General features: G+C 42.5%; 2 protein-coding genes across 4 annotated transcripts in view; one reads left to right on the top strand and one right to left on the bottom strand.

Moving 5' to 3' along the window:
- The window catches only part of LOC134810593 (uncharacterized), a 277013-nt gene that overhangs the window by 141446 nt on the left and 111067 nt on the right, over nucleotides 1-24500 (bottom strand). The window lies entirely within an intron of this gene.
- NBPF7P (NBPF member 7) overlaps nucleotides 1-24500 on the top strand; it is a 548664-nt gene that overhangs the window by 465776 nt on the left and 58388 nt on the right. Inside the window, 6 exon segments of the mRNA XM_063815759.1 lie at nucleotides 17056-17265; nucleotides 19044-19149; nucleotides 19985-20199; nucleotides 21244-21304; nucleotides 21768-21979; nucleotides 23346-23555. Of these exon segments, the coding sequence (XP_063671829.1) occupies nucleotides 17056-17265; nucleotides 19044-19149; nucleotides 19985-20199; nucleotides 21244-21304; nucleotides 21768-21979; nucleotides 23346-23555 (1014 nt within the window).

Below are 24500 nucleotides of genomic sequence, written 5' to 3'. Positions count from 1 at the left end.
TGATTCCTGGACCTGTGAATCTTGGCTATGGGAGAAACAATACCACATATTAGACGCTGATTCAGAGCATACACAGCCTTCTTGAGAACTTTGCCCCAACCCTGCAAAGTATTCTCACCTAGTTGGCATTGTAATTGTGACTGCAAAAGGCCATTCCACCGTTTTGCTTCAGGATGTTGGGAAACATGGTAAGACCAGTGAATTCCATGAGCATGAGCCCACAGCTGCACTTCTTTAGCCATAAAATGAATGCCTTGGTCAGAGGCAATGCTGTATGGAATACCATGAGAGTGGATAAGGCATTCCATGAGTCCGCGGATGGTAGTCTTGGCAGAACCATTGCATGCAGGATAGGCAAACCCATATCCAGAGTAAGTGTCTATTCCAGTAAGGACAAACATCTGCCCTTTTCACAATGGAAGAAGTCCAACATAATCAACCTGCCACCAAGTAGCTGGCTGATCACCCTGAGGAACAGTGCCATATCAAAGGCGCAGTGTTGGTTTCTGCTGCTTGCAAATTGGGCACTCTGTGGTGGCAGTAGCCAGGTCAGCTTTCCACTGGCCCATCTTGTTTTCTGCACTGGGAAGGTGGGGCATGAACACAAATGTTAGGACCTGAAAGGTGGTGAACTCTGCCTAGGCAGGGCAAAGCCAGAGGAAACTCTGGTGGAGGTCCGTAGCAGTCCTGATGTGCAAATCGGTCATCCAACCTGGGTGTCGGGGCGAAAGACTAATTGAACCATCTAGTAGCTGGTTCCCTCCAAAGTTTCCCTCGGGATAGCTGGCACTCTCGCAAAAACCCCACTCTTGGTACCAATTTACTGTATTAGTCCATTTTCACGCTGCTGATAAAGATATCCCCGAGACCGGGAAGAAAAGAGGTTTAATTGGACTTACAGTTCCATATGGCTGGGGAGGCCTCAGAATTACGGTGGGAGGCAAAAGGCACTTCTTTCGTGGTGGTGGCAAGAGAAAATTAGGAAGAAGCAAAAGCAGAACCCTTGAGAAACCCATCAGATCTCATGAGACTTATTCACTATCATGAGAATAGCACAGGAAAGACTGGCCCCCATGATACAGTTACCCCACTGGGTCCCTCCCACAACACATGGGAATTCTGGGAGATACAATTCAAGTTGAGATTTGGGTGGGGACACTACCAAACCATATCATTCATCAAAAGGTGTTGGTGGGGTAGACGGTAGTTAGGATGATCCATTATCTCCATCATGACGATGATGGTATTGATGATGTAAGTCACTGAAAATATTTGGTGTTATAAGAATAATTTCTTCCTGATTGTCAGTTTTGAGTTGTTTTGCTATTAGGAGGCAAAGTAGGGGGACATATACCCACTTAAAATATTTTAATTCTGGCTAGTGGAAATGACAGTAATGCCTTCTTCATAATTAAAATGTCACTCTGAAATGGTCCCAAATTAAAACTTCTTCCTTTGTTGTTAAGAAGGATCTCTTCTTGGTGTGTTCTGCAAGATTCTGATCACTTTTTTTTTTTTTGAGATGGAGTATTGCTTTGTCGTCCAGGCTGGAGTGCAGGGCGCAATCTTGGTTCACTGCAAGCTCCACCTCCCAGGTTCACGCCATTCTTCTGCCTCAGCCTCCTGAGTAGCTGGGACTACAGGCACCTACCGCCATGCCCGGCTAATTTTTGTATTTTTAGTAGAGATGGGCTTTCACCTTGTTAGCCAGAATGGTCTGGATCGCCTGACCTCATGATCCACCCACCTCGGCCTCCCAAAGTGCTGGGATTACAGGTGTGAGCCACCACACCCGGCCGATTCTGATCATCTTTTATACATATGCTATTTTTGTCTATCACTTTAGGAATCATCACAGATCAAGGTCATCCTTTTGGTTTTTGTGATAGCGCTATACCTCAGTCAGCTTACTAGCTCATCTCCACTCAGAGATGAAGAAGCAGAGGCAGCAAGTTAGTGCCTATACATAATATATATGGAAACCAAATTCAGGGTTGATTCTTTCTTTCTTTCTTTCTCCCTTCCTTCCTTCCTTCCTTCCTTCCTTTCTTTCTTTCTTTCTTTCTCTCTCTCTTTCTCTCTTTCTCTTTCCCTCTCTCTTTCTTTCTTTCTTCTCACTCTGTTGTTTAGTACAGTGGCGCAGTCTCGGCTCACTGCAACCTCCACCTCTTGGGTTCGAGTGATTCTTGTGCCTCAGCCTCCCAGGTAGCTGGGATTACAGGCATGTGCCATGAAGCCCGGCTAATTTTTGTATTTTTAGAAAAGATGGCGTTTCACCATGTTGGCCAGGCTGGTCTCAAACTCCTAACCACAAGTGATCTGCCCACCTCAGCCTCACAAAGTGCTGGGATTACAGGCATCAGCCACCACTTCCGGCCCAGAGATCTTTCTGTTTCAGTTGTGGGCATCACTCTGAAAATCACACTTGCTAGAAGTGAGCATTTATATCTCTTCTCCACTGTAAATAAGTGCCTCTTAGTGACATGAGTGGAAAGACAAGAAGAATTGCAGTTCCTTCATTTTCTGTCTTAGCTCCCTGAGATGTATATGCTGTGCCTAAATTTGTGTTATAGTTTTCTCCTTTGATTTGACATTCCTTGATAGGCAGAGAGCACTTTTCTGTGCTCATATGTCACATCTCGCATCTTTTTCCCTTATAGAAAAACTCTTGTGTCTCCCATTTACCTTTCTATGAGGTCAGAGATTTAGATACTTTCCTAGACAATCAACTGGAGTATTAACAAATTCAAGGAGTTCTCGCCATCCCATTACTGGGTGTATACCCAAAGAATTATAAGTCGTGCTGCTATAAAGACACATGCACACGTATGTTTATTGCGGCACTATTCACAATAGCAAAGACTTGGAACCAACCCAAATGTCCATCAATGATAGACTGGATTAAGAAAATGTGGCACATATACACCATGGAATAATATTCAGCCATAAAAAATGATGAGTTCATGTCCTTTGTAGGGACATGGATGAAGCTGGAAACCATCATTCTCAGCAAACTATTGCAAGGACAAAAAACCAAACACCGCATGTTCTCACTCATAGGTGGGAATTGAACAATGAGAACACTTGGACACAGGAAGGGGAACATCACAAACCGGGGCCTGTCATGGGGTGGTGGGATGGGGGAGGGATAGCATTAGGAGATATACCTAATGTAAATGACGAGTTAATGGGTGCAGCACACCAACATGGCACATATATACATATGTAACAAACCTGCATGTTGTGCACGTGTACCCTAGAACTTAAAGTATAATAATAATAATAATAATTCAAGGAGTTCTCATCTCTGTAGTTTAAATAATAAGCGACTTAGACTAATGACAACAAAAAGCCAGCCATGTGAATACAAAATTTACTAGTTCTTTGAGGATATTTTTTTCTCTTTCTCTTTCTGCCTCAAAGAATCTGCTTTGCTTCCCCTGGCATCATGATTTAGTTTTCAACCCGTCAGAGTCTTCCTGCTAGTGCTGGTACTTTCCTACTTGAGAAAGTCCACGGAATACCTTCTAGACCTCTGTCCTCCTGATGGCTTCTATTTCATTTGTTATATAGGGACCCAGAGGTCCTTCATCATTTTCAAACACATCAACAGATATTTATAGCAAGGCCACAATTAATAAAATGTTTCCCAGAATATATGTGTGTGTTACATTTAGAGGAAACAGAAGTAGTATTGACTTGTTTCTATCACCAGAGGCCTATTTACTAACTATATTTTGTGGAAAATATCGATATATTTTATCCATTCAACAGACATGATTTGAGAGCATACCATGGAGACCCAACCCTGCCAGTGTGGCAGGTCGTATAATAGAAGAAAATAGCAAACTCGGTGTATCTGTGTTTGCGCACATGTATGTATGTGAGGGGCACTAAGGATGACTTTACAGAAGTTGGAACTTTTGAGTAGAGTTGCCAAGATAGGTGAGAGTTCACTAGGAAAACAGAAGGGAAGTTGATTTTTTTTTTTTTTTGAAATGGAGTCTTGCTGTGTCGCCCAGGCTGGAGTGCAGTGGTACAATCTCGGCTCACTGCAACCTCCGCCTCCTGGGTTCAAGTGATTCTTCTGCCTCAGCCTTCCAAGTAGCTGGGATTACAGGTGCGTGCCACCATGCCCAGCTAATTTTTGTATTTTTAGTAGAGACAGGGTTTCACCATATTGGCCGGGCTGGTCTTGAACTCCTTACCTCATGATCTGCCTGCCTCGGCCTCCCAAAGTGCTGGAATTACAGGTGTGAGCCACTGCTCCTGGCCCGAAAGTTGATATTCAAACAGGAGCAGCATATGCAAAGACAGTGAGCTCTGAGAGAGTAGATGGATCCAGACTCCTATTGCTGATAGCGTCCTGCAGGATTGGGCTTCAATGTGACTAACGTACAATTGCCTCCAGGTGCTCCACCCCACTGAGTCCTTGTGTCTCTGCTGAGGTCCTTGGAGAGCTACTGGAGAGGGCTCTGTGTCAGATGACCTTCAGGGGCTCTGATTTAGCCTTTTGTAAAATGCAAAGAGTTGAGGTCTTCTCCACGCAAGAGCTCGCTGATGTCAATGAGGTATTGAGGATGGGGCCATCTCCTATTTCTGTGGCCAGTACTGAGTTTTGTTATCCTTCCTTTAGGTAAGGAGTGCCAATGGACCGATGCCTGCCTGTCTCATCCCTGTGCAAATGGAAGTACCTGTACCACTGTGGCCAACCAGTTCTCCTGCAAATGCCTCACAGGCTTCACAGGGCAGAAGTGTGAGACTGATGTCAATGAGTGTGACATTCCAGGACACTGCCAGCATGGTGGCACCTGCCTCAACCTGCCTGGTTCCTACCAGTGCCAGTGCCCTCAGGGCTTCACAGGCCAGTACTGTGACAGCCTGTACGTGCCCTGTGCACCCTCGCCTTGTGTCAATGGAGGCACCTGTCGGCAGACTGGTGACTTCACTTTTGAGTGCAACTGCCTTCCAGGTAAGGAGCTCCCTAGTGTCCCAGGATTAGGGGACAAACCCCTAGCACAGGAGGTAGTGGGTGTGGCTCAATTGCTTTTTTTAGGAAGCGCAAGGAAAAAGGGAAGTGAGAATTTTGTGTGGGGTGGGTTGCTAGTGAGGGAGGAGTTTTATGGGCCCACTGTGGTCCATAAACTGAGCAGGGGATAATTTAGCATGTCAGGGTTTGTGATGATGAGTGGCTAGAAAATTGTTTATTGTCCCTTTTGTAGAAACAGAAATAAGAGGAACAGAGCTCTGGGAAAGAGACAGGCAAGTCTGGAATGGAAAAGAACACGATGAGAATTAGACACTGGAAAATATGTATGTGTGGTTAATAAAGTGCTTTAAACTGAATTGACATTAACAGTAGGTGATCAACTTTCCTATGTGCTTGTGCTTTTGCTTTTGATGGAGTAATTCATTGTTTTCTTATCCACCTAAATGCACCCAGCTGCCCTTGATTTTCTCTGGGCTACTGGCCTTCACAACCCTCTCCCATGTACCCTCTCTGACTTTGGGGTAACCCTCCCCTAACTTAAAGCTAGAGAATTCTGAAACTGAGGAGGGGATCCTCTGTTAATCAGTGAACACTTTTTGATGAGCTGATAGATGATATATGAGAGACTGTGCGTGGCACAATACTTTGTTACACTCTTCACTGATACAAGTGTTCTAGAGTGCACACACAACCCAAAGATAGAAACAAAAAGAGGAGCAGTGTCGGGGAGCTTGGGGCCTGGTGTTCCATGGAGAGGGAGAAAGGAACAAGCCTGGCCAATTCATTCAACTCCTTATAAAAATGATGAGGAGGCTGAAAACCAAGAATTTTGATTGGGAACAGAATACAAGCAGCTGGAGCAGATGAATTACTAAGCAACAAAGATCCTGTTTTTATACAAATATCCTTAGTACAAAAACAAAAGAAGGAAAACTGTAGGGGGGAGTAATGTGCTAAGTAAGCAGAATTGCCTCAAAAAGAAGTTGTTCTAGTTACTCTTTCAGAGTGGGAATCTTAGATTCTGGTATTGTGGATATGGTTCACATATAATGGGATTGTGTGTTTTATTTTGGAGGGATTAAAGGTCATAGGTTGGTCCTCAGTATAAAATCAACTGGTAATTTATTCATTTCATTTGGTAAAAATGTATTGACTGCCTGCTATGTTCTAGGCACCATGCTATGTATTTGGAATACAGCTATACAAAGCATTGTCACATAATTGAAATGAAAACTTCGTATTATTTAAGTCACAAGAACAAGCTATTTAATTATATTACTTTTAGTTTCTCTTTTAATGAAGAATAGATAATGCTATCATTCTAGATACTAAATAAGTGTTTTCTTAACATAATATTACTATCCACTTTATCTTGTAGAAGAAATAACTAAAATACATCTGTCTTCACTCCTGTATTTGTTTGCATTTTAAGGGTTAAAGACAGAAATAGAAATGTAAACAACTTTATTTTGAAAATATTTCAACATTGCAAATATCTCTGGGTCTGATATTCTAGTAATGTAATTGGCTAGTAATTGATGTTAGTGTGATTTATTGTTGAAGGCTAAATGTGTTTTTCAGTTTCAAGAAAATTGCTTTTAATAATTGCCTAGAACAAGAGGTTGATTTGGCAGCAAGATATTGACGGGAAGTTAGAGAAGTCAATAAAGGAAGTTTTTAGCTGAGAGAGAGTGATTATTCACTCCCATAGCCTCTGCATTGTTATCCATTAGCCACGATAAGAACCTTAGGGAATTCTGAGAGTGTGTCCAGGAAAGGATCTGTCAAACTAGAATCGTATCTCCTCCTTGAGAAAGGAAATAACCAAGGATTCCGCAGCTGAGAGGCTGCCAGGGCTAGTGAAATAGAGTAACGAAATCTTGACTGTCTCTTATTCTCTGGTTGTAGTTTAACACAAGACACTTATTTACTCACTGATGGTGTGTGTGTGTGTGGGAGGGGAGATTAGCATGAGGGGTGGGAATGGGGAGATTTGATGAAGAGAAAACTAACATTATTTTGGTGACTCAGGAACTGTGCCAGGTACTTCCATGCTTATTAACTCAATTCCACAAAAATCTTGGGACCAGGTATTATTTTTCAAGTCTTCCCACATGAAGTAACTGAAGTTTGGAGATGTTAAGTGATTCACCCAAAGTTGTACAGCTAATATGTGGTTAGGCTGGGTCCTGAAACCGAGGCAGTTTATTTTCAAAGCCTTTGCTTTGTGCATCTTACTGCGCCACATTGCACTGCACATCTGCTTCCTGAAAGCACTTTGTAGGTGTGTAAAACTTTTCGTTAAATGCTTTAAGCTGTTTGGGTTAAAAATATATGTTCATGTTATAAGAAAACCAAGACACTCCTAATTATAATCAAATAGTACTTGTTACATATCAATATGTGTGTGTGTGTGTATATATGTGTATATATATATATGTATATATATATATATATATATATATATATATATATATATATATGGCGTTGTGCAGATGTTTAAAAGTAGTTACATTGACTAGTTCTTGCTTTTCAGGGTCCCGTAATCTAAACCAGATGCCTTCAGCTTTGGATAAATATATAGAAGGAAATTTAAAGAGAATTCAAAATAATAGATGATGCAGTGACACTGTGAATAAATGTTATTTATACAGTTTGTAAGATTTCATGCTCATTGTTCGTATGTCCCAGGTGGAGTTCAGAAAATATTCACTTCATTTCCACAAAGGGAAATAGTGCCTAGAGATGGTTTTCTTTTAAAAAGTCCTTTTCATAATGCAGTGCCCTTCCTTCCATTGCCCTTCATTCCATTGCTTCCCATGCTTGTCAAGAGACTAAAATGTTACTTATAGTAATAGTCACTATCTCAATGTAAATAGCACCCTTATTTGATGAGAATTATTATTTCAGTTCTAAAAATGGGGAAACAAAGTCAGCAGGAGGCAAAGTAGCTTGTTAAAGTATTGTGCAACTTTCAAATGGTTGCTTCCACTGCATTTCACGTCTTGGCACTTCTAATTGAGGGTTACTCTAACCACCCTATTTAAAATTGTAACTGTCCCCCACCCCCTTAATTACTAACCCTGGTCTACTTTTTGTTTTCTTTTTCTGTAACTCTTATCTTCTTACTATATAATTTATACTATATAATTTACTTCATTATGTCTATTGTTTATTGTCTGTCTTTTCCAAATTCTACTGCCTCTTACCCTCTCCAGAATGAAAACTAGTATCTTTGTTTTTGTTTACTGATGTAACCCAAACACCTACAAACAGTGCCCAGTATATACTAGGCCCGCAAATATATATTGGCTGACTGACTGTATGGTTTAGTATCATGTCATAGTATTGAGACTGTAACTTTGGTCTTCTCATTTTCTTCTTTGTATTGTGCGTCCTAGACTTAGTTTGGCCTCTCCTTTTGTCCTTGTATACTCTTAATACTGGATAAGAATTTTGGAGTCTTTTTCAACTCTGAGTCAGTGAATGCCACATAACTTAGTGACTATATTTAAATGGTTAATTTACAATTCTTTCCCTGCAAAGGATACTGTAGTCACTGTGAGTATTTTAGTATTATTGTAGGACTCAAGAGGGAATTAAAACTACAAAAATGACTCATCTTGTATGACACAGAAAGAAATGTTTCTTCACAGAGGGAGGAGGAAAATATCTTCAAGAGAGAACTAATAGAATCAAATCAATGAACCATGTCTCATCTTTTTGGATAAGTAACTGTTAGTAATCCAGACACTTCATGAGCTTTCATTATGTAAAGTCTTTAGCAGAAGCTAAAGGAGGGACACCAACCACAGTAATTTTAATTTAAGAACAAAATGGAGCATGAAAATAAATTATTAAATCATTTACTCCCACTATTTTTGGGTTAGGGCCAATAATGGGGAGAGAAAGAGGTAGACTAGTTTTGTGTTTGTGGCTATTTTAATAGAGTAGCACAAGTAATCAAAAAACAGTAGGCTGTTTTGAATTTACTGGCTGTCCCTTATGAGTTCACAGTTAGATTGGACTGTCCTCAATGTACTTTCTTTTTTTTTTCTTTCTTTCCCACATATCTTTATTTCTCTGATTTTGTTTAAACTTCATAAAGAGCTCTCTGATGTTTCCTTTCCAAACAATGAAGGTTTATCCTTTGTAAACTACCTCTGTACTCCACAGGCTGATGATATGTGATATCCCTATATCATTAAAGTAAATCCTAAGCACATTCTGTGGCTTTTGTGTCTGCTCTGTTGTTGCTGAGCTTATGAACTATTAGAAATAATTCCCTCTTGCATTTTCACACATGGGGAATGTGATGTTCTCTTGGGTATTATGCTAATCATATTTTGGCAGGTTTCTCTGGAGCAGATGCAGAAATGATCATACCACTTTCCAGGGTGTATTATTTTAGCTCCTTTGACTTGGGCCCTAAGTCTGTTTTACCTGATGTTCCTGAAAGATGTTCCTGATGTCCCTCACTGTTCTTTCATGCTGGATGCTCTTGCCTATGCTGCCTCCTCAGCTATCACCCTCTCTTCCCCTTTTTAATGTAGAACTCATTCTTAATGATTTGTCAAAGGCACCCTATTTCACTGAAATGCCTTCTATATTCCCTACCCTCCAAGTGGATTGTAGACCTTCTAAGGTCTTTTGACATCTGCATATCTCTAGCACAGCACTTACCACGGTGATTATTTATCTGTTCATCTTTCCAAGTAGACACTCTCATTTTAACTCCCTACCCTAGTCGCCAGCATCCCCAGCATAGTGCCTGTCATAAAATGGTGCCACAATGAAAATTTGAAAAATGAATGAATTGAACGTGATAAACATAGATGAGAATCCTATATTCTACAATTTTTTAAATGTACTGAAATTATTCTTTTTGAATCCTCCTATTTATTTCTGTGACTTCTTTGGTGACAAAGTTAGAAAAAAGTGGAGGTCAGTAGGGAGATATGAAGGGACGCCGATGGAAGCAGTGAGCCTGGGCGGGTGATGGAGTGGGAGATACGTGGCACAGGGGTCAGTGAGTTAATCTGGGCTCATTCAGAGAATGGAAGGTGTGTGCCAAGAAAACTGGTTGGATAGGGATAGATCAGGGATTCCTTCTTGCATTCTCACACTTGGGGGCATGTGTCATTTTCTTTTCTTTTTTTTTTTTTTGAGACAGAGCATCGCTCTTTCTCCCAGGCTGGAGTGCAATGGCGCTATCTCGGCTCACTGCAACCTCCACCTCCCAGGTTCAAGCTATTCTCATGTCTCAGCCTTCCAAGTAGCTGGGACTACAGGTGCCTGCCACCATGCTCAGCTAATTTTTGTATTTTTAGTAGAGATGGGGTTTCACCATGTTGGTCAGGTTGGCCTCGAACTCCTGATCTCAGGTGATCCACCTGCCTCGGCTTCTCAAAGTGCTGGGATTCCAGGCATGAGCCACCATGCCTGGCCACATGTGTCATTTTCTTGGGTGTTATACTGATCGTATATTTGCAGGTTTGCTTTTGTGACAGACTTCTTCTGGGGGAAAAGTATCCTTCTATCTTTTTACTTTTGTCCAGTTCCAGGTATCCCTGTTTTTTTCTTCACTCTTCCTTCCTTGTTCATGGGAGTTTTTCTTGAGGACTTCAAGCCCAGCTTCGGAGAATCCTGGTTGTGTCATCTCATCTCCTTTCTGCTCTCTTCTCTACCTAGCCTTTCCACCCTCACACCTCCCGGGGTCTGAAAATGGAAAGATAAGGGTGTTTCCCTGAAAGTTGCTCTTCTGTGTGGGGATGACAGGTTCTAAAGACTCTTTTCTGGTCCCTGCCCTCATTGCCATGATTAATCAGTTAAGTGGCCCGAGGTTTTGTAACAGCACAGTCTTAAAATGCTTCTCCCAAGTTTAATTTCTCTCCATTTGACCTTTTAAGGATGTGAATTGGCTTTAAGCAGTAGACTCCCTTTAGTACGGCACTGTGAGCCTCTCAGTGAATCTGCTACATCCATTCCACCCACGGGTCTGGAAACTTGTCTGTTTACCTTTCCCTAAAAACCTAAGATATATTTTTAAGAAGTGCCTTGTAACTTTTCATATAGCCTTTCCCCTACTTTGGGTAGACTGTTTCTTACAGGAATTTGGTAGATCTTTCCAAAGAGCATTCTGTATCTCTATTTTTAAAGCATAAATCCTGTCAACTTTGGAGGAGAAGTGATTTGGCTTGAGTTTTCTCAGACATGGGAACTTTTGACCTAAGTTTGTATTTTACATTGTTGAAAGGGAACTCCGGGATCCCAGAAAACATACGGACTGCAATTGGGTAAAGTTTCTGTTTCAGTACTTATTCCTACTTACTAGCCATTTAATCTTGGTCAAGTCAGCCATGTGGCTCTCAACTTCCTCATCTGTAACATAAAAGGATTAGAGTAGACAATCTCTAACAAATGCTATAATACCACTGACAAATAATAATATTAGCTAATATGTGTAAGGCACTGTGTTTAGTGCTTTTTCCCTTAATACAATAGCTTTGAGATATAATTTATATACCATACAATTTACTTCTTAAAAAAGTACACAATTCAGTAATTTTAGTAGATAGGAGTAACCATCACCACAGTCAATTCTAGAATATTTTTATACATCACAAGAAACCTTTTACCCATTATCAATTACTCTCCATTCCTCCTAACTCCCTCCCAGCCCTAGGCAACTACTAGTCTACTTTCTGTCTTTATTTGCCTCTTCTGGACATTTCATACAAATGGAAACATGCAGCATGCAGTAAATTATGACAGCTTCTTTCACTTAGCATGAGGTTTTCAAAGTTCATTTATGTGGTAGCATTTATCAGTACTCTGTGCCTTTTTATGGCTGAATAATATTTTATCATATGGATTTACCACATTTTATCATTTTATTTATCCATCATCAGTTGATTGACATTTGAGTTGCTTCTACTTTTTGAGTATTATCAATAATTCTGTTATGAACATTCTTGTATAATTTTTTGGTAGACATTTATCTTCATATTTCTTGGATATATACCTAGGAGCAGAATTGCTGCGTCAGATGGTAATGCTGTTTAACCTTTTCAGGAACTGTCAGACTGTTCTGAAGTGGGTACATTATTTTACATTCCAACCAGCAGTGTATGAGAATTCCAGTTTCTCCACATCCTCATCAACAGTTGTTATTGTCTGTCTTTTTTATTATATTCATCTGTAATGTGAAGTGTTTATCTCATTGTGGTTTTGATTTACATTTCCCTGATGGTTGATGATTTTCAACGTCTTTTCATATACTTATTAGTCATTATGTATCTTCTTTGGAGAATGTCTGTTCAGATCCTTTACCTACTTTATAATTGGTTTATCTTTTTAATATTAAACTGTAATAGTTTTTAAAAAATATATCCTAAATACAAGTCTCTTATCAGATAATATGATTTGTAGATATTTTCTGTCATTCTATGTACTGTCTTTTCACATTCTTGATGATATACTTTTCAGCCCAAATGTTTTTAACTTGATGGAATACAATTTATTTTTTCTTTTGTTGCTTGTGCTTTCAGTCATATTTGTGAAAACTTTGCTTATCCCACATTACAAAGATTTACTATTTCTAAGTGATTTATAATTTTACCACCTACCTTTAGGTCTCTGATCCATTTTGAGTTAATTTTTATGTGCGAGGAGGGAGTCTAACTTGATTCTTTTACATGTGGATATTTAGTTGTCCCAGGACCATTTGTTGAATTAAGTGCCCAGAACAAGTACATCTATATATAGAGAAAGTAGATTAGTGGTTGTCAGAGACTGCAAGAAGTGGGGAATTGGAGAGTGACTGCCCATAGGTACAGGCATGCTTTTTGGCATTATGAAAATATTCTGGAATTAGGTAGTGGTGATGGTTGCAGAACTTTTGGAATATGGTAAAAGACACTGAAATATATGCTTAAAAATGGTGATTTTTGTGACATATGAATTATACTATAGAAATAATAATAACAGTAATAAAGCAAGGTGTCTTTCCACATCTCCATGCCTTGTATTTTCATTAAAAAAAAAAAAAAGAAAGAATTTCAGGGCCAGGCTCAGTGGTTTACTCCTGTAATCCCAGCACTTTTGGAGGCCTAGGTGGGAGGATCGCTTGAGGCCAGAAGTTCAAAACCAGCCTGAGCAACATAGCAAGACCTTGTCTCCATGAAAAATAAAAAATTAGCCAGAAATGGTGATGTGTGCCTAGAGTTCCAACTACTTGGAAAGCTGAGGCAGGAGGATCGCTTGAGCCTAGGAGTTCAAGGTTGCAGTGATCTATAATCACCACTGCACTCCAGCCTGGGTGACAGAAGAAGACCCTGTCAAAAAAAAAAAAAAGAAAAAGGCATCTCACTTTAATAGTAAGAGGCCAGAATATGATGCTGGCAGCATGTTGTGAGGAAATGTATTAGATGAAAGAAGTTAAATTCCAATTCTCCTTTTTTCAGAAATGAGGTATAGGGGAGAGAAACACATACTTGGAAAGAATTGACCCAGCTGAGTTGGAAAATGTGGGAAGGGGATGGGGAAGAGGCTGCTCCACCTGAGATCTGGCTCCAGGACTTACAACAAGGGGAACTTGGGCAAGTTGCAGACTCTCTATGCCTCAGTTTCTTTATCAGCGAAACAGAATCATCCCATAAACTATAAGGTCGATGGTATCAGCGGGTCCCCAAACTGACTGCACATCTGAGTCATGTTAACAAACACATTCCAGGCCCCACCTGAGCCCTCTGAATCAGAATCCCTGTAAGGAGGACGATGAACTTGAATTTGCACTGACTTTCCCAGCTGTTTCTTACTCTGATCAACTTGGGGATAGGAGCCATTGAGCTGCATCACATCATTCCAAAGCCAAAACACAACAGCAGGACAAGAATATTTTCAAGGCAGTCTCTAAAGCAGAGGAGAAACTGTTGAGGGAACCTAGAAGTAAAGGAGATCTGGCTTGCTGGGCTCCATTTGAACTTTGAGTACAACAGAGACATGAGCCCTTTGGGACACATGCCTGAGGTAGTGACAGTCCAACTTTGGAAGAGTGGAAGCCCTAGTTTCAAATTCAAGCATGATTTGAGTAGAAATTAAGTTTACCTCTTTTTGCACAGCAACATGGCCAATCTTTCCTAAGCTGCTCAGCTTACAAGAAAAGGAATCATACTGCTAAGAATTCAAACTTCAGCAGTCATAGGTAAGTAAGGAAGTCTTATAAACCTATTTTAGCCACCTAACCAGAAACTCGAAATTTAGCAGGTTCTTTCAGTTTCAGGACAGTTGTGTTCACTAGATCAGAGGCATTGAGACATGAAGAACAGACCCTTAAAAAGGGAAAGTGTTCCCTTCAGTTTGAGGACATCACTGGAACATTAGGGAAGTGGGAACATAGCTGCTCACTCTACAGTGTGGGTTGCCTTTGTGTCTGGAATGTGTCTGACGTCCTGATCCCTGTGCACATTTCAGGGAGCCTTGGGAGGACCCCAAATCACTGATGGAATTGGGCAGTGCATGGAGATGGCTCAGCAGGACGAGGGTAAATGCAGGGGCAAGTCCAGGTCATACTGAGAGTCAATGAGTGGCGCTGATGAGGACAAAGATAAAATCAAAAGTTTGTGCTTCATCTTCAAAAACTCAAGCTGATAACAAACTTGGCCTGATGAGAAATAATAAGTATTTTTCTATTTACATGAGAATTTAATCTCAAAACAGAAATCAGAAAAATATGAAGTCCAGGGCATAAAACCTAAAACTATTGCTCATATTTATTGTTTCTAAATAGAGCAAAGTGTAAAATCTTCTCCATAAGACATACATTGTGGTTATAAAAAGGCAAAAGTCTTAGTGAGAATCATTGGTATTCCATAGAAGAGTGAATTAAACACAGCCAAGGGAAGACCCACGTCTCATACTTCTCTTGTATATTCCAAAGTTCCAGGGAAATTCCAGGTGATAGAGGTTATTTCCCATACTGTTAAAGCAAGGATTCCGACACTTCTGAATTTTGGTCCCAGTACTCTAGAAGGGCACACCTCTGTCCTGGAAAATAATACAGGAATGAATACTCTTCCCGTGACCCATTCTGGTCATTCTTCCAGCATCACAAAAACTAAAAACTGGAAATATGGCCAAATACGTGATTAGCTGTCCCTCATCTTCAGGTTTCTTATCTGTTACTTATAGATAATAGCATTACCTTAAGGATTATGATGAAGATACAATGTCCAAATATAAACACAGTTTTGAGCAAAATGCCTTGTACGAATTGGTCAATGAATAATTACTAAATATGTGAATATTTACTGGATTGTATGGATCCTATGAATAATTACTGAATAATTATTGTGATTGCTTTTATTGGCAGTGCTGAAAACTCATCCCTTTGTGACCTCAAGTAACCCATGACACTTTGTGAACCTGCAGTTTTTTCATTTAGAAACTTGACAGATTTTCATTCTGACACAGAATGTCAGGTCTCCCAGACCCTAGAAAATACATTGACTTAAAGGCTTTGATACATCTCAAAGCAGTATCCTTACAGTGTCACTGGAAGATGGTGCGGGCTGCAGAGAGGGATGCTTTCAAATGGGATTAACCAGTCCTCCTTCCTTCACTTCCACATGAATGCTGGGCAGCCCAGGGTCAACCCACTGCACCCTCAACTCAGGCAAGTCCAGCAGCCAATCTTAGGAGACCTGGGCTACAGAACAGTCTCTCAAGTTCCAGGCTCACAAAACCTAGGTGGGGATGAAAGCTGAGAAAGCGAAGAGGTGGTACAGGGGATCACTCTTTCCTACTTGTTCCTCTCACCTCAAACTCACCTTCTACTGCACAGCAACACTGAGGATCGCCAACCAACCCTGACCATAACCTTGATCTTGCCATGTTCTGTTAGTGGAATGCAACCCAAAATCAATGGTGTTAGGTCATCTCAACAAAATATATATCAAACCATATTCCATAAGAACTGCTCGTGGCCCTGTTCTTTTCAGTATATGGGAAAACAAAATGGAAACAACAAAATAGCATGAGGTTTACAAAACTTCCCAAGATAGATGGTCACACATGTTTTCAGGAGACCTCTATATAAATGACTTTGATCACTTGATACCTTGAAAAGAGGTCTTGTGGCACTAGAATGACATCTATAAGTGACAAGTATAAAATGTAGTGCTCAGTGACATTAAAAAACAAATCAACCCACATAGAGGAAGAGCTTTGGATGTAGGGATGTCAAACTGGTCTAGAATATAATGAAAACCCAAGAAGGTGCCCCAGTAAGAAAGAAGAAATCAGTCTAACAATGGGATGCAGCAGCAAGAATACTGAGACACGAAAGAAAACATTTTTAAAAAATGAATTATTCATTCACTTTCTAGTGGATACAGAAAAAACTGCAGAAGACCCGGAGGATATCAGGGCAGGCTAAAAGTTTGATATCTTACACCTGTGGAAAAGCCTTAAGCTCTGTTTTAACTGAGAGCAGGTGGGGTGACTTCATGACTACCATTAAGAAAATATAACCTGTTGGGAAACTGTTTCTGCCTTGATGATGTTGTACAGACAAGAGATAAACAGTGAGGAATATGCTTAGATGTACTGGGAAAGACACGGGTCTGTGGCATTGTCACAAGGGTACACGAATACTGAGAGTGAATGCTGAAGGAATGATCCCCATTGGTGGTGACCCTCAGGTGAGATTAGGGTGCCTGTGTTTCAGCAAAGCCTGGGCAATTCGAATGCAGGGCTCCTAAGATTCCGTGACACCCCCACCTTCTAATTCTGTTATGGCAACTGCAGACGGTTACCTGGCACGCTGGCCACATTCTACCTCACTCTTATCAGAGTCTGAGGTACTGGCAGTGCTTTCAGCTCTGTGTTCAGGCACCTCGAACCTTGTTTTTGCGGTGAAGGATCCTAAAGTGCTGTGGGGAGTGATCACATTTTTCACAACAGTAAGTTAAGAATTTCAGTTACTGACATCCCTCAGTCCTGATTAAACCTATTTGATTTCACCAGTTTTTAACCCATCATGTGTTTGCCTTTCTTCTCCCCAGTCCCTGGCCCCACCTCTTCTGCCACAAACGTCAGCATGGTGGTATCAGCCGGCCCTTTGTCCAGCGAGTAGGCAGAGATGAACATTCTAGAAATCAACGAGAAATTGCGCGCCCAGCTGGCAGAGAAGAAACAGCAGTTCAGAAGCCTCCAAGAGAAATGTTTTGTAACTCAACTGGCCGGCTTCCTGGCCAACGGACAGAAGAAATACAGTAAGATCTATAGGCTCAGCATCACGAAAGTGATGAACGATGTCCTGTCTTCTCTCTGAGACACTAAATGCTCTCTCCATCAAAAATAATTTCATCCTTCCTGTACTTCTAGGAAAACAGAAATGGGTATTTTAACATTTTGTTAAAGTTGGAAGACAGAGGTACCAAAGTATTTAGCAACTTTCCATGTTTGCAATCAGGTAGGGGTGGGACTAGAGTTAAACTGCCATTTATTGATTTCTGACACAGGCACAGAATGACCTGTTTTCTCCAGGAGGCTCAATCGTGTTTTCAAGAATCCTCTCTGTACCATATAAGATCCTGCAGACAAATAACATCTAGTCTGTTGTTCTAAATGTCTGAGACTAGTGAACTTTTATTCAGTTCAAGTTTCTGTTGAGGCCCAACAGGCAAAGCTCTGTTCTAGTGACTCTGAGGGAAACTTGGTGATAGTAGCCAGTACCTGCTCTGAGGGGCTACAAGAGGAGTCTACTACTAACAGAACCTGTGCTGTCTATAAGTGACAGCATCAAGAGCAGGGAGTAGGGGCCGTGCATGGTGGCTCACTCCTGTAATCCCAGCACTTTGGGAGGCTGAGGCGGGCAGATCATGAGGTCAGGAGTTTGAGACCAGCCTGGGCAACATGGAGAAACCCCATCTCCACTAAAAATACAAAAAGTAGATGGGCGTGGTGGCAGGTGACTGTAATCACCCCTGCTCAGGAGGCTGAGGCAGGAGAATCCTTTGAACCCAGGAGGCTGAGGTTGCAGTGAGCCAAGATTTTGCCATTGCACTCCAGCCTGGGCGACAGGGCAAGACTGTTCAAAAAATAATAATAATAATGATAAATAAAAATAAGAATAAAAAGCAGAGAGTAGCTTGGTGAGAGTGAAGTCCTGCTTCCTGGGGCACAGAGTCTTGTTGCTAAAGAGGAAGAAAGATCGCACCCGAGGATGCGTGGAGATAGCAGTGCAGTGTACAGAGCAGGGACCGTGGGCCTGTCTCCTGGGCTCCATCCAAGTTGCTTGTCTTGTCTGTCCCTCAGTTACCTCACCTGTTCAGAGGGTACTACAATAATACCTACCTCTGTAAATCGCTGCAGTGAATTACATGAGCTATTTCTTGTCAATCTCCTAGAACATTTATTGGCACAGAGTAAACACTATCTATTAGTTCTTCATTCTGCTGTTTCTAAGTTAACACAAATTTTATTAGCATTTGGGCATATTTCCTTCATGGCCTTATGGTGTTATGTGTCACTCTTTATGCTTCAGATATGATTCTTAAAATCATAACTGAAGATATGATTTAAAAATCAAAGATTTTAAAAATCTTTCGCATACTTGTCCTTGAAATTTCCAGTGAAAGGGAAACCATCAGTCCCATAGTCCTAGGGGCCTTCCCGACTGTACAAGAAATCACTACTCATGCCCCAGTGCAGTGTTTTAGAGGAGAGGCTGCAAGGCTTGGGAAAGTGGCCCCGCATTCAGAGTCAGACCTCAGGGACTGTGAATTCTGACTCCACTTCGTTGTGGTTGAATCATCTTGTCAGCTTCCTTGATGTGCCCTTGAGGTTCTCTTTCTTCATCTCTAAATTTTGGAGGATCAGATACCAGAAAGTCAGGAGACTGAAGAGTAAAGATGTGGAAATCCCTGTCTAGACCCTGGTACTGGGGAGAGTTTTGTCCTTGGGATGGACCTGGCTCCTGCCCTGTAGGCAATGACCACAGCAGCATGTCCAGCCTTCCACTGAGGCAGGCGTGTCTGTCTTTTCTCAGAATATGAAGAGTGCGAAGACCTCATAAAATCTATGCTGAGGAATGAGCGACGACAGTTCAAGGAGGAGAAGCTTGCGGAGCAGCTCAAGCAAGCTGAGGAGCTCAGGTGAGGGGACCCCATGGGGGCAGGCAGGCGGGCAGGTGTGTAAATCTCTGAAGTACAACAGCTCGGTGGGGAGAAGTAAGAACGAAGCTGGGCCAGGGGAAGGGCAGGAATTGCCATGGCAGGCTCGCAACACACAAGTATTTATCAAGCAGAGAAGAAGTATAATAAAAATGTATGGGTTGCAGTTGTTTCTCAGAGCCTTGTTTTCTCTTTTTCAAACAAGTAATTGTTGATGTGAAATTTACATAACACAAAATTAACCAGAGGAGTGTGAACCACACAGCAGCATTCAGTATACTCAAAATGGTGTGCCGTCACCACCCCACTTACCCTTAGTGAGAATCACCTCCTGACTGACTGCGGCTTCTCATTCTTTCACTCAATCAATGTTGCCTTCTCGACCCTGTCATTCTTTTCTTCTTTCGTCTTTTCAATTCGCCCCATCTGCATCTGGCCTCATTTCTGTACATGGCTTTGTATCTAGTGGCCGCCAGATGCACTATGTGTATTTTCACATGGAAATGTCCATGGCCAGAGTGAGGAACTGAAAGGATGTCTTTTTGAAACGGAATTAGGAAGACACCTACTTTTGTTTACAGAAGGGAAAGATGAATGGAACATCATCGAGGATCTTGCAGGAGCCCTCTCTGATACAGAGGAAGCCTGTAAACCATTTTCTATTCTTTCTCTTGGCCACAGACATTCCTTTCAACATGTGCTGACCTTCTGCTTGAAGGTCTCCTTGAGGACATTGTCTCAGAAGTCTCTGTTGCAATATTTGAACGGATCACTCAACCCTTTCTACTCTTAAATTTTCTCTACCGTCTCGCCTTAGGCAATATAAAGTCCTGGTTCACTCTCAGGAACGAGAGCTGACCCAGTTAAAGGAGAAGTTACGGGAAGGGAGAGATGCCGCCCGCTCATTGAATGAGCATCTCCAGGCCCTCCTCACTCCGGATGAGCCGGACAAGTCCCAGGGGCAGGACCTCCAAGAACAGCTGGCTGAGGGGTGTAGACTGGCACAGCAACTTGTCCAAAAGCTCAGCCCAGGTAAGGTGGCCATAGGCCCTGATGACCCAAAACCCCAGGCTTATGAGAGGCTCCAGACCTCCATACTTTCACAATGACAGTTGTATCAGTGGGGTTTTTTTCTGCTACACCTATGTGGCCATGACATGACCAGGACTTCCTGGGTAAGAACAGAGATGGGAAACCCATGGGTTTGGAGGTCACAGTATTGCAAGTGTCCCTCCTTCCTTGATGGAAGGTGGTCTTTGGAGCAAGAGGCAGCATCTATCTAGTTTTAAAGGACAGGAAGGAGGCTGCGATGGCAGCAGGCTTGTTAGAGTGAAAAGAGCTCTGGACTAAGAATGAAGGTTCCCAGGCTGTCTTTTCGGCAATGTTCTTAGTAACTGTCAGAGAGTGAATGACTTGTCCTTCCTGAGTTTCTCTCTCTCCGTGGCAGACAAATTGTCTCTTACAAGGGTCTGAAGCATTCAAATGTGGGAACACTTACAACTGCTTTCCAAAATGAGATGAAGCCCCTCTCCATGTGGTGTTGGAGAAGGCACTCGATGTGGGGGCATTTGGTGGTAGGAAGTGCTTCAGACTGGAGCACTCCCCATGGATAGAATGTCCCTGAATAACACAGCAGAAGCCACATGGAGGGCCTGTGCAGTCTCATGACGCATAGAGGACTGTGGGACAAGTTTGTCCTCTCCTAAGAGAAAGAACGAGGTTTGAAATGCGAACTGTGACAGGACACCAAGCCTGTTCCTGGGAATCAGATCTGTGGCAGGATGGGGGAGACAGCTGCCAAAGTCCAGAGAGAGGCTGCACAAGCCTCCAGTGATATGGGAAGCAAAAGGTCTTTTCAGTATTTGGCCACATCTTGATGGTGGCCCTCCACATCAGAAATGCATTGCCCGATGGATCAGGAAACCATGCCAGGGCATTTTGTGAAAGATAAAACATGAGAGTTTTCAGTACAATGCTGAACCATACGTAGATGTTCATGTCTCTGTGCACGTTGGGCTGACTGTGCTTGCGGAATGTGAAGTGGGAAATATCTGAACGAACATTTTGTATTTATAGAAAATGACGAAGATGTTCAAGTTGAGGAGGCTGAGAAAGTGCAGAAATCATCTCCCCCCAGGTAACACTGAATACTCAGGAGCAAGTAATGGGTGGTAACACATGAAAATGTCTAGGAGGCACACCCTCTCTGGCATCTATGGTGGGCCAAAAGCCCGCATCCCCTTGGCCACAGTATGTGAAATTGAACCCAGCTTAGACACAGGGTGCGGCAGCTGTCGTGTTTCTCTATGTGTGCCAAGTGTCATGTCTGTACCATACAGGGATAGCTGAGTCTTCATCCTCCTCAGCTCCTATCTGTCCAGTGCCCTGAACACCAGCTGCTCTCTTCCTCTCTGGCTCCCATGGCAGCCATGCTCTGTTGCAGAGAGAAGAGGATTGCCTGTTCCCTCTTTAAGGGAACCTCCATTTTGCTTTCTGGGACCACTCTCTTAATGCCGCCTGTCAAAACCAGCTAGGACTCCCTGGGGTCCAATCCCTCTGTGTTTAATCTTCTGTCATCTCTGTCCCACCTGGCTCATCAGGGAGGTGCAGAAGGCTGAAGAGAGCAAAGTCCCTGAGGACTCACTGGAGGAATGTGCCATCACTTGTTCAAATAGCCACGGCCCTTGTGACTCCAACCAGCCTCACAAGAACATCAAAATCACATTTGAGGAAGACGAAGTCAACTCAACTCTGGTTGTAGACACAGAATCCTCTCATGGTGAATGTCAGGATGCTCTAAACATTCTCCCAGGTAGCCTCTATTTTCCTTGTGTCTCATACCTCTGTCTAGGCTATGGAAGATCAATTCTGAGGACAGGCTGTATATACACATATTGTTATTGTTTTAGTCAGAAACTAGGATGGAGCTAGGTGCTGTGACTCACACATATAATCACAGCACTTTGGAAGGCCCAAGTGGGAGGATGACTTGAGTTCAGGAGTTGAAGACCAGCCTGGACAATATGGTGAAACCCATCTTTACAAAGAATACAAAAAATTAGGCAGGCATGGTGCTGCATGCCTATAGTCCCAACTGCTCAGGAGACTTAGGTGGGAGGATCGGCTGAGACGATCCTCCCACCCTCGTTCACTCCTCTCAGGCTAGACTCTCTCTCCTTTTCATTGGCTCGTCTTAGCTATTAATAAGAAGTCTCGGCCTGGCGCGGTGGCTCACACATGTAATCCCAGCACTTTGGGAGGCCGGGGCGGGTGGATCACGAGGTCAGGAGATCGAGACCATCCTGGCTAACACGGTGAAACCCCGTCTTTACTAAAAATACAAAAAAAAAAAAAAAAAAAAAAATTAGCTGGGCACGGTGGTGGGCGCCTGTAGTCCCAGCTACTCGGGAGGCTGAGGCAGGAGAATGGCATGAACCCAGGAACCGGAGCTTGCAGTGAGCCGAGACTGTGCCACTGCACTCCAGCCTGGGAGACAGAGCGAGACTCCATCTCAAAAAAAAAAAAAAAAAGTAAGTCTCTGACCAGGGGCGCTGGCTCACATCTTAATCCCAGCACTTTGGGAGGCTGAGGTAGGCGGAACACCTGAGGTCACGAGTTCGAAACCAGCCTGTCCAAGATGGCGAAACCCCATCTCTACTAAAAATACAAAAATTAGCTGGCATGTTACTTGGCGCTTGTAATCCCAGATGCTTGGCAGGCTGAGGGATGAGAATCGCTTGAACCCGGGAGGCAGAGGTGGCAGTGAGCTGAGATTGTGCCTCTGCACTGCAGCCTGCGCGACAGAGTGAGACTCCGTCTCAAACCAAAAACAAAAAAAGAAAAAAAGAAAAAAATTAAAAAAGCAAAATGAAATCTTTTGTGCTACACAGAAACATTGGCCACTCATGGGGTAAAAATCTCAGGGCCAAGCCTTGCTTTATAGAAACGTATAAGCAAGAAAAGTGTAGAAGTGTTTATGTCTTGGTTTCAAGGTGACTGCATAGCTAAGACAAGTTGACTTAAAGGAGATCAAGACTGGAGATGACAAGAGTGAAACCAGGGAAACAACATCTTCAAATAAGTAGACAAGGCTGCCAGTGACATCCCTCAGTCCTGATTAAGCCTATTTGATTTCACCGGTTTTTAACCCATCATGTGCTTGCCTTTCTTCTCCCCAGTCCCTGGCCCCACCTCTTCTGCCACAAACGTCAGCATGGTGGTATCAGCCGGCCCTTTGTCCAGCGAGAAGGCAGAGATGAACATTCTAGAAATCAATGAGAAATTGCGCCCCCAGCTGGCAGAGAAGAAACAGCAGTTCAGAAGCCTCCAAGAGAAATGTTTTGTAACTCAACTGGCCGGCTTCCTGGCCAACGGACAGAAGAAATACAGTAAGATCTATAGGCTCACCATCACGAAAGTGATGAACGACGTCCTGTCTTCTCTCTGAGAAACTAAGTGCTCTCTCCATCAAAAATAATGTCATCCTCCCCATACTTCTAGGAAAACAGAAATGGGTATTTTAACATTTTGTCAAAGTTGGAAGACAGAGGTACCAAAGTATTTAGCAACTTTCCATGTTTGCAATCAGGTAGGGGTGGGACTAGAGTTAAACTGCCATTTATTGATTTCTGACACAGGCACAGAATGACCTGTTTTCTCCAAGAGGCTCAATCGTGTTTTCAAGAATCCTCTCTGTACCATATAAGATCCTGCAGACAAATAACATCTAGTCTGTTGTTCTAAATGTCTGAGACTAGTGAACTTTTATTCAGTTCAAGTTTCTGTTGAGGCCCAACAGGCAAAGCTCTGTTCTAGTGACTCTGAGGGAAACTTGGTGATAGTAGCCAGTACCTGCTCTGAGGGGCTTCAAGAGGAGTCTACTCCTAATAGAACCTGTGCTGTCTATAAGTGACAGCATCAAGAGCAGGGAGTAGGGGCCGTGCATGGTGGCTCACTCCTGTAATCCCAGCACTTTGGGAGGCTGAGGCGGGCAGATCATGAGGTCAGGAGTTTGAGACCAGCCTGGGCAACATGGAGAAACCCCATCTCCACTAAAAATACAAAAAGTAGATGGGCGTGGTGGCAGGTGACTGTAATCACCCCTGCTCAGGAGGCTGAGGCAGGAGAATCCTTTGAACCCAGGAGGCTGAGGTTGCAGTGAGCCAAGATTTTGCCATTGCACTCCAGCCTGGGCGACAGGGCAAGACTGGTAAAAATAATAAGAATAAGAAGAATAATAATGATAAATAAAAATAAGAATAAAAAGCAGAGAGTAGCTTGGTGAGAGTGAAGTCCTGCTTCCTGGGGCACAGAGTCTTGTTGCTAAAGAGGAA

This window comes from Pan troglodytes, chromosome 1 (genome assembly GCF_028858775.2).
Source record: "Pan troglodytes isolate AG18354 chromosome 1, NHGRI_mPanTro3-v2.0_pri, whole genome shotgun sequence".
In the NCBI taxonomy this organism is placed as follows: domain Eukaryota; kingdom Metazoa; phylum Chordata; class Mammalia; order Primates; family Hominidae; genus Pan; species Pan troglodytes.
The sequence above is the reverse complement of the archived record's forward strand: the minus strand, read 5'-3'. Positions and strand labels throughout refer to the sequence as shown.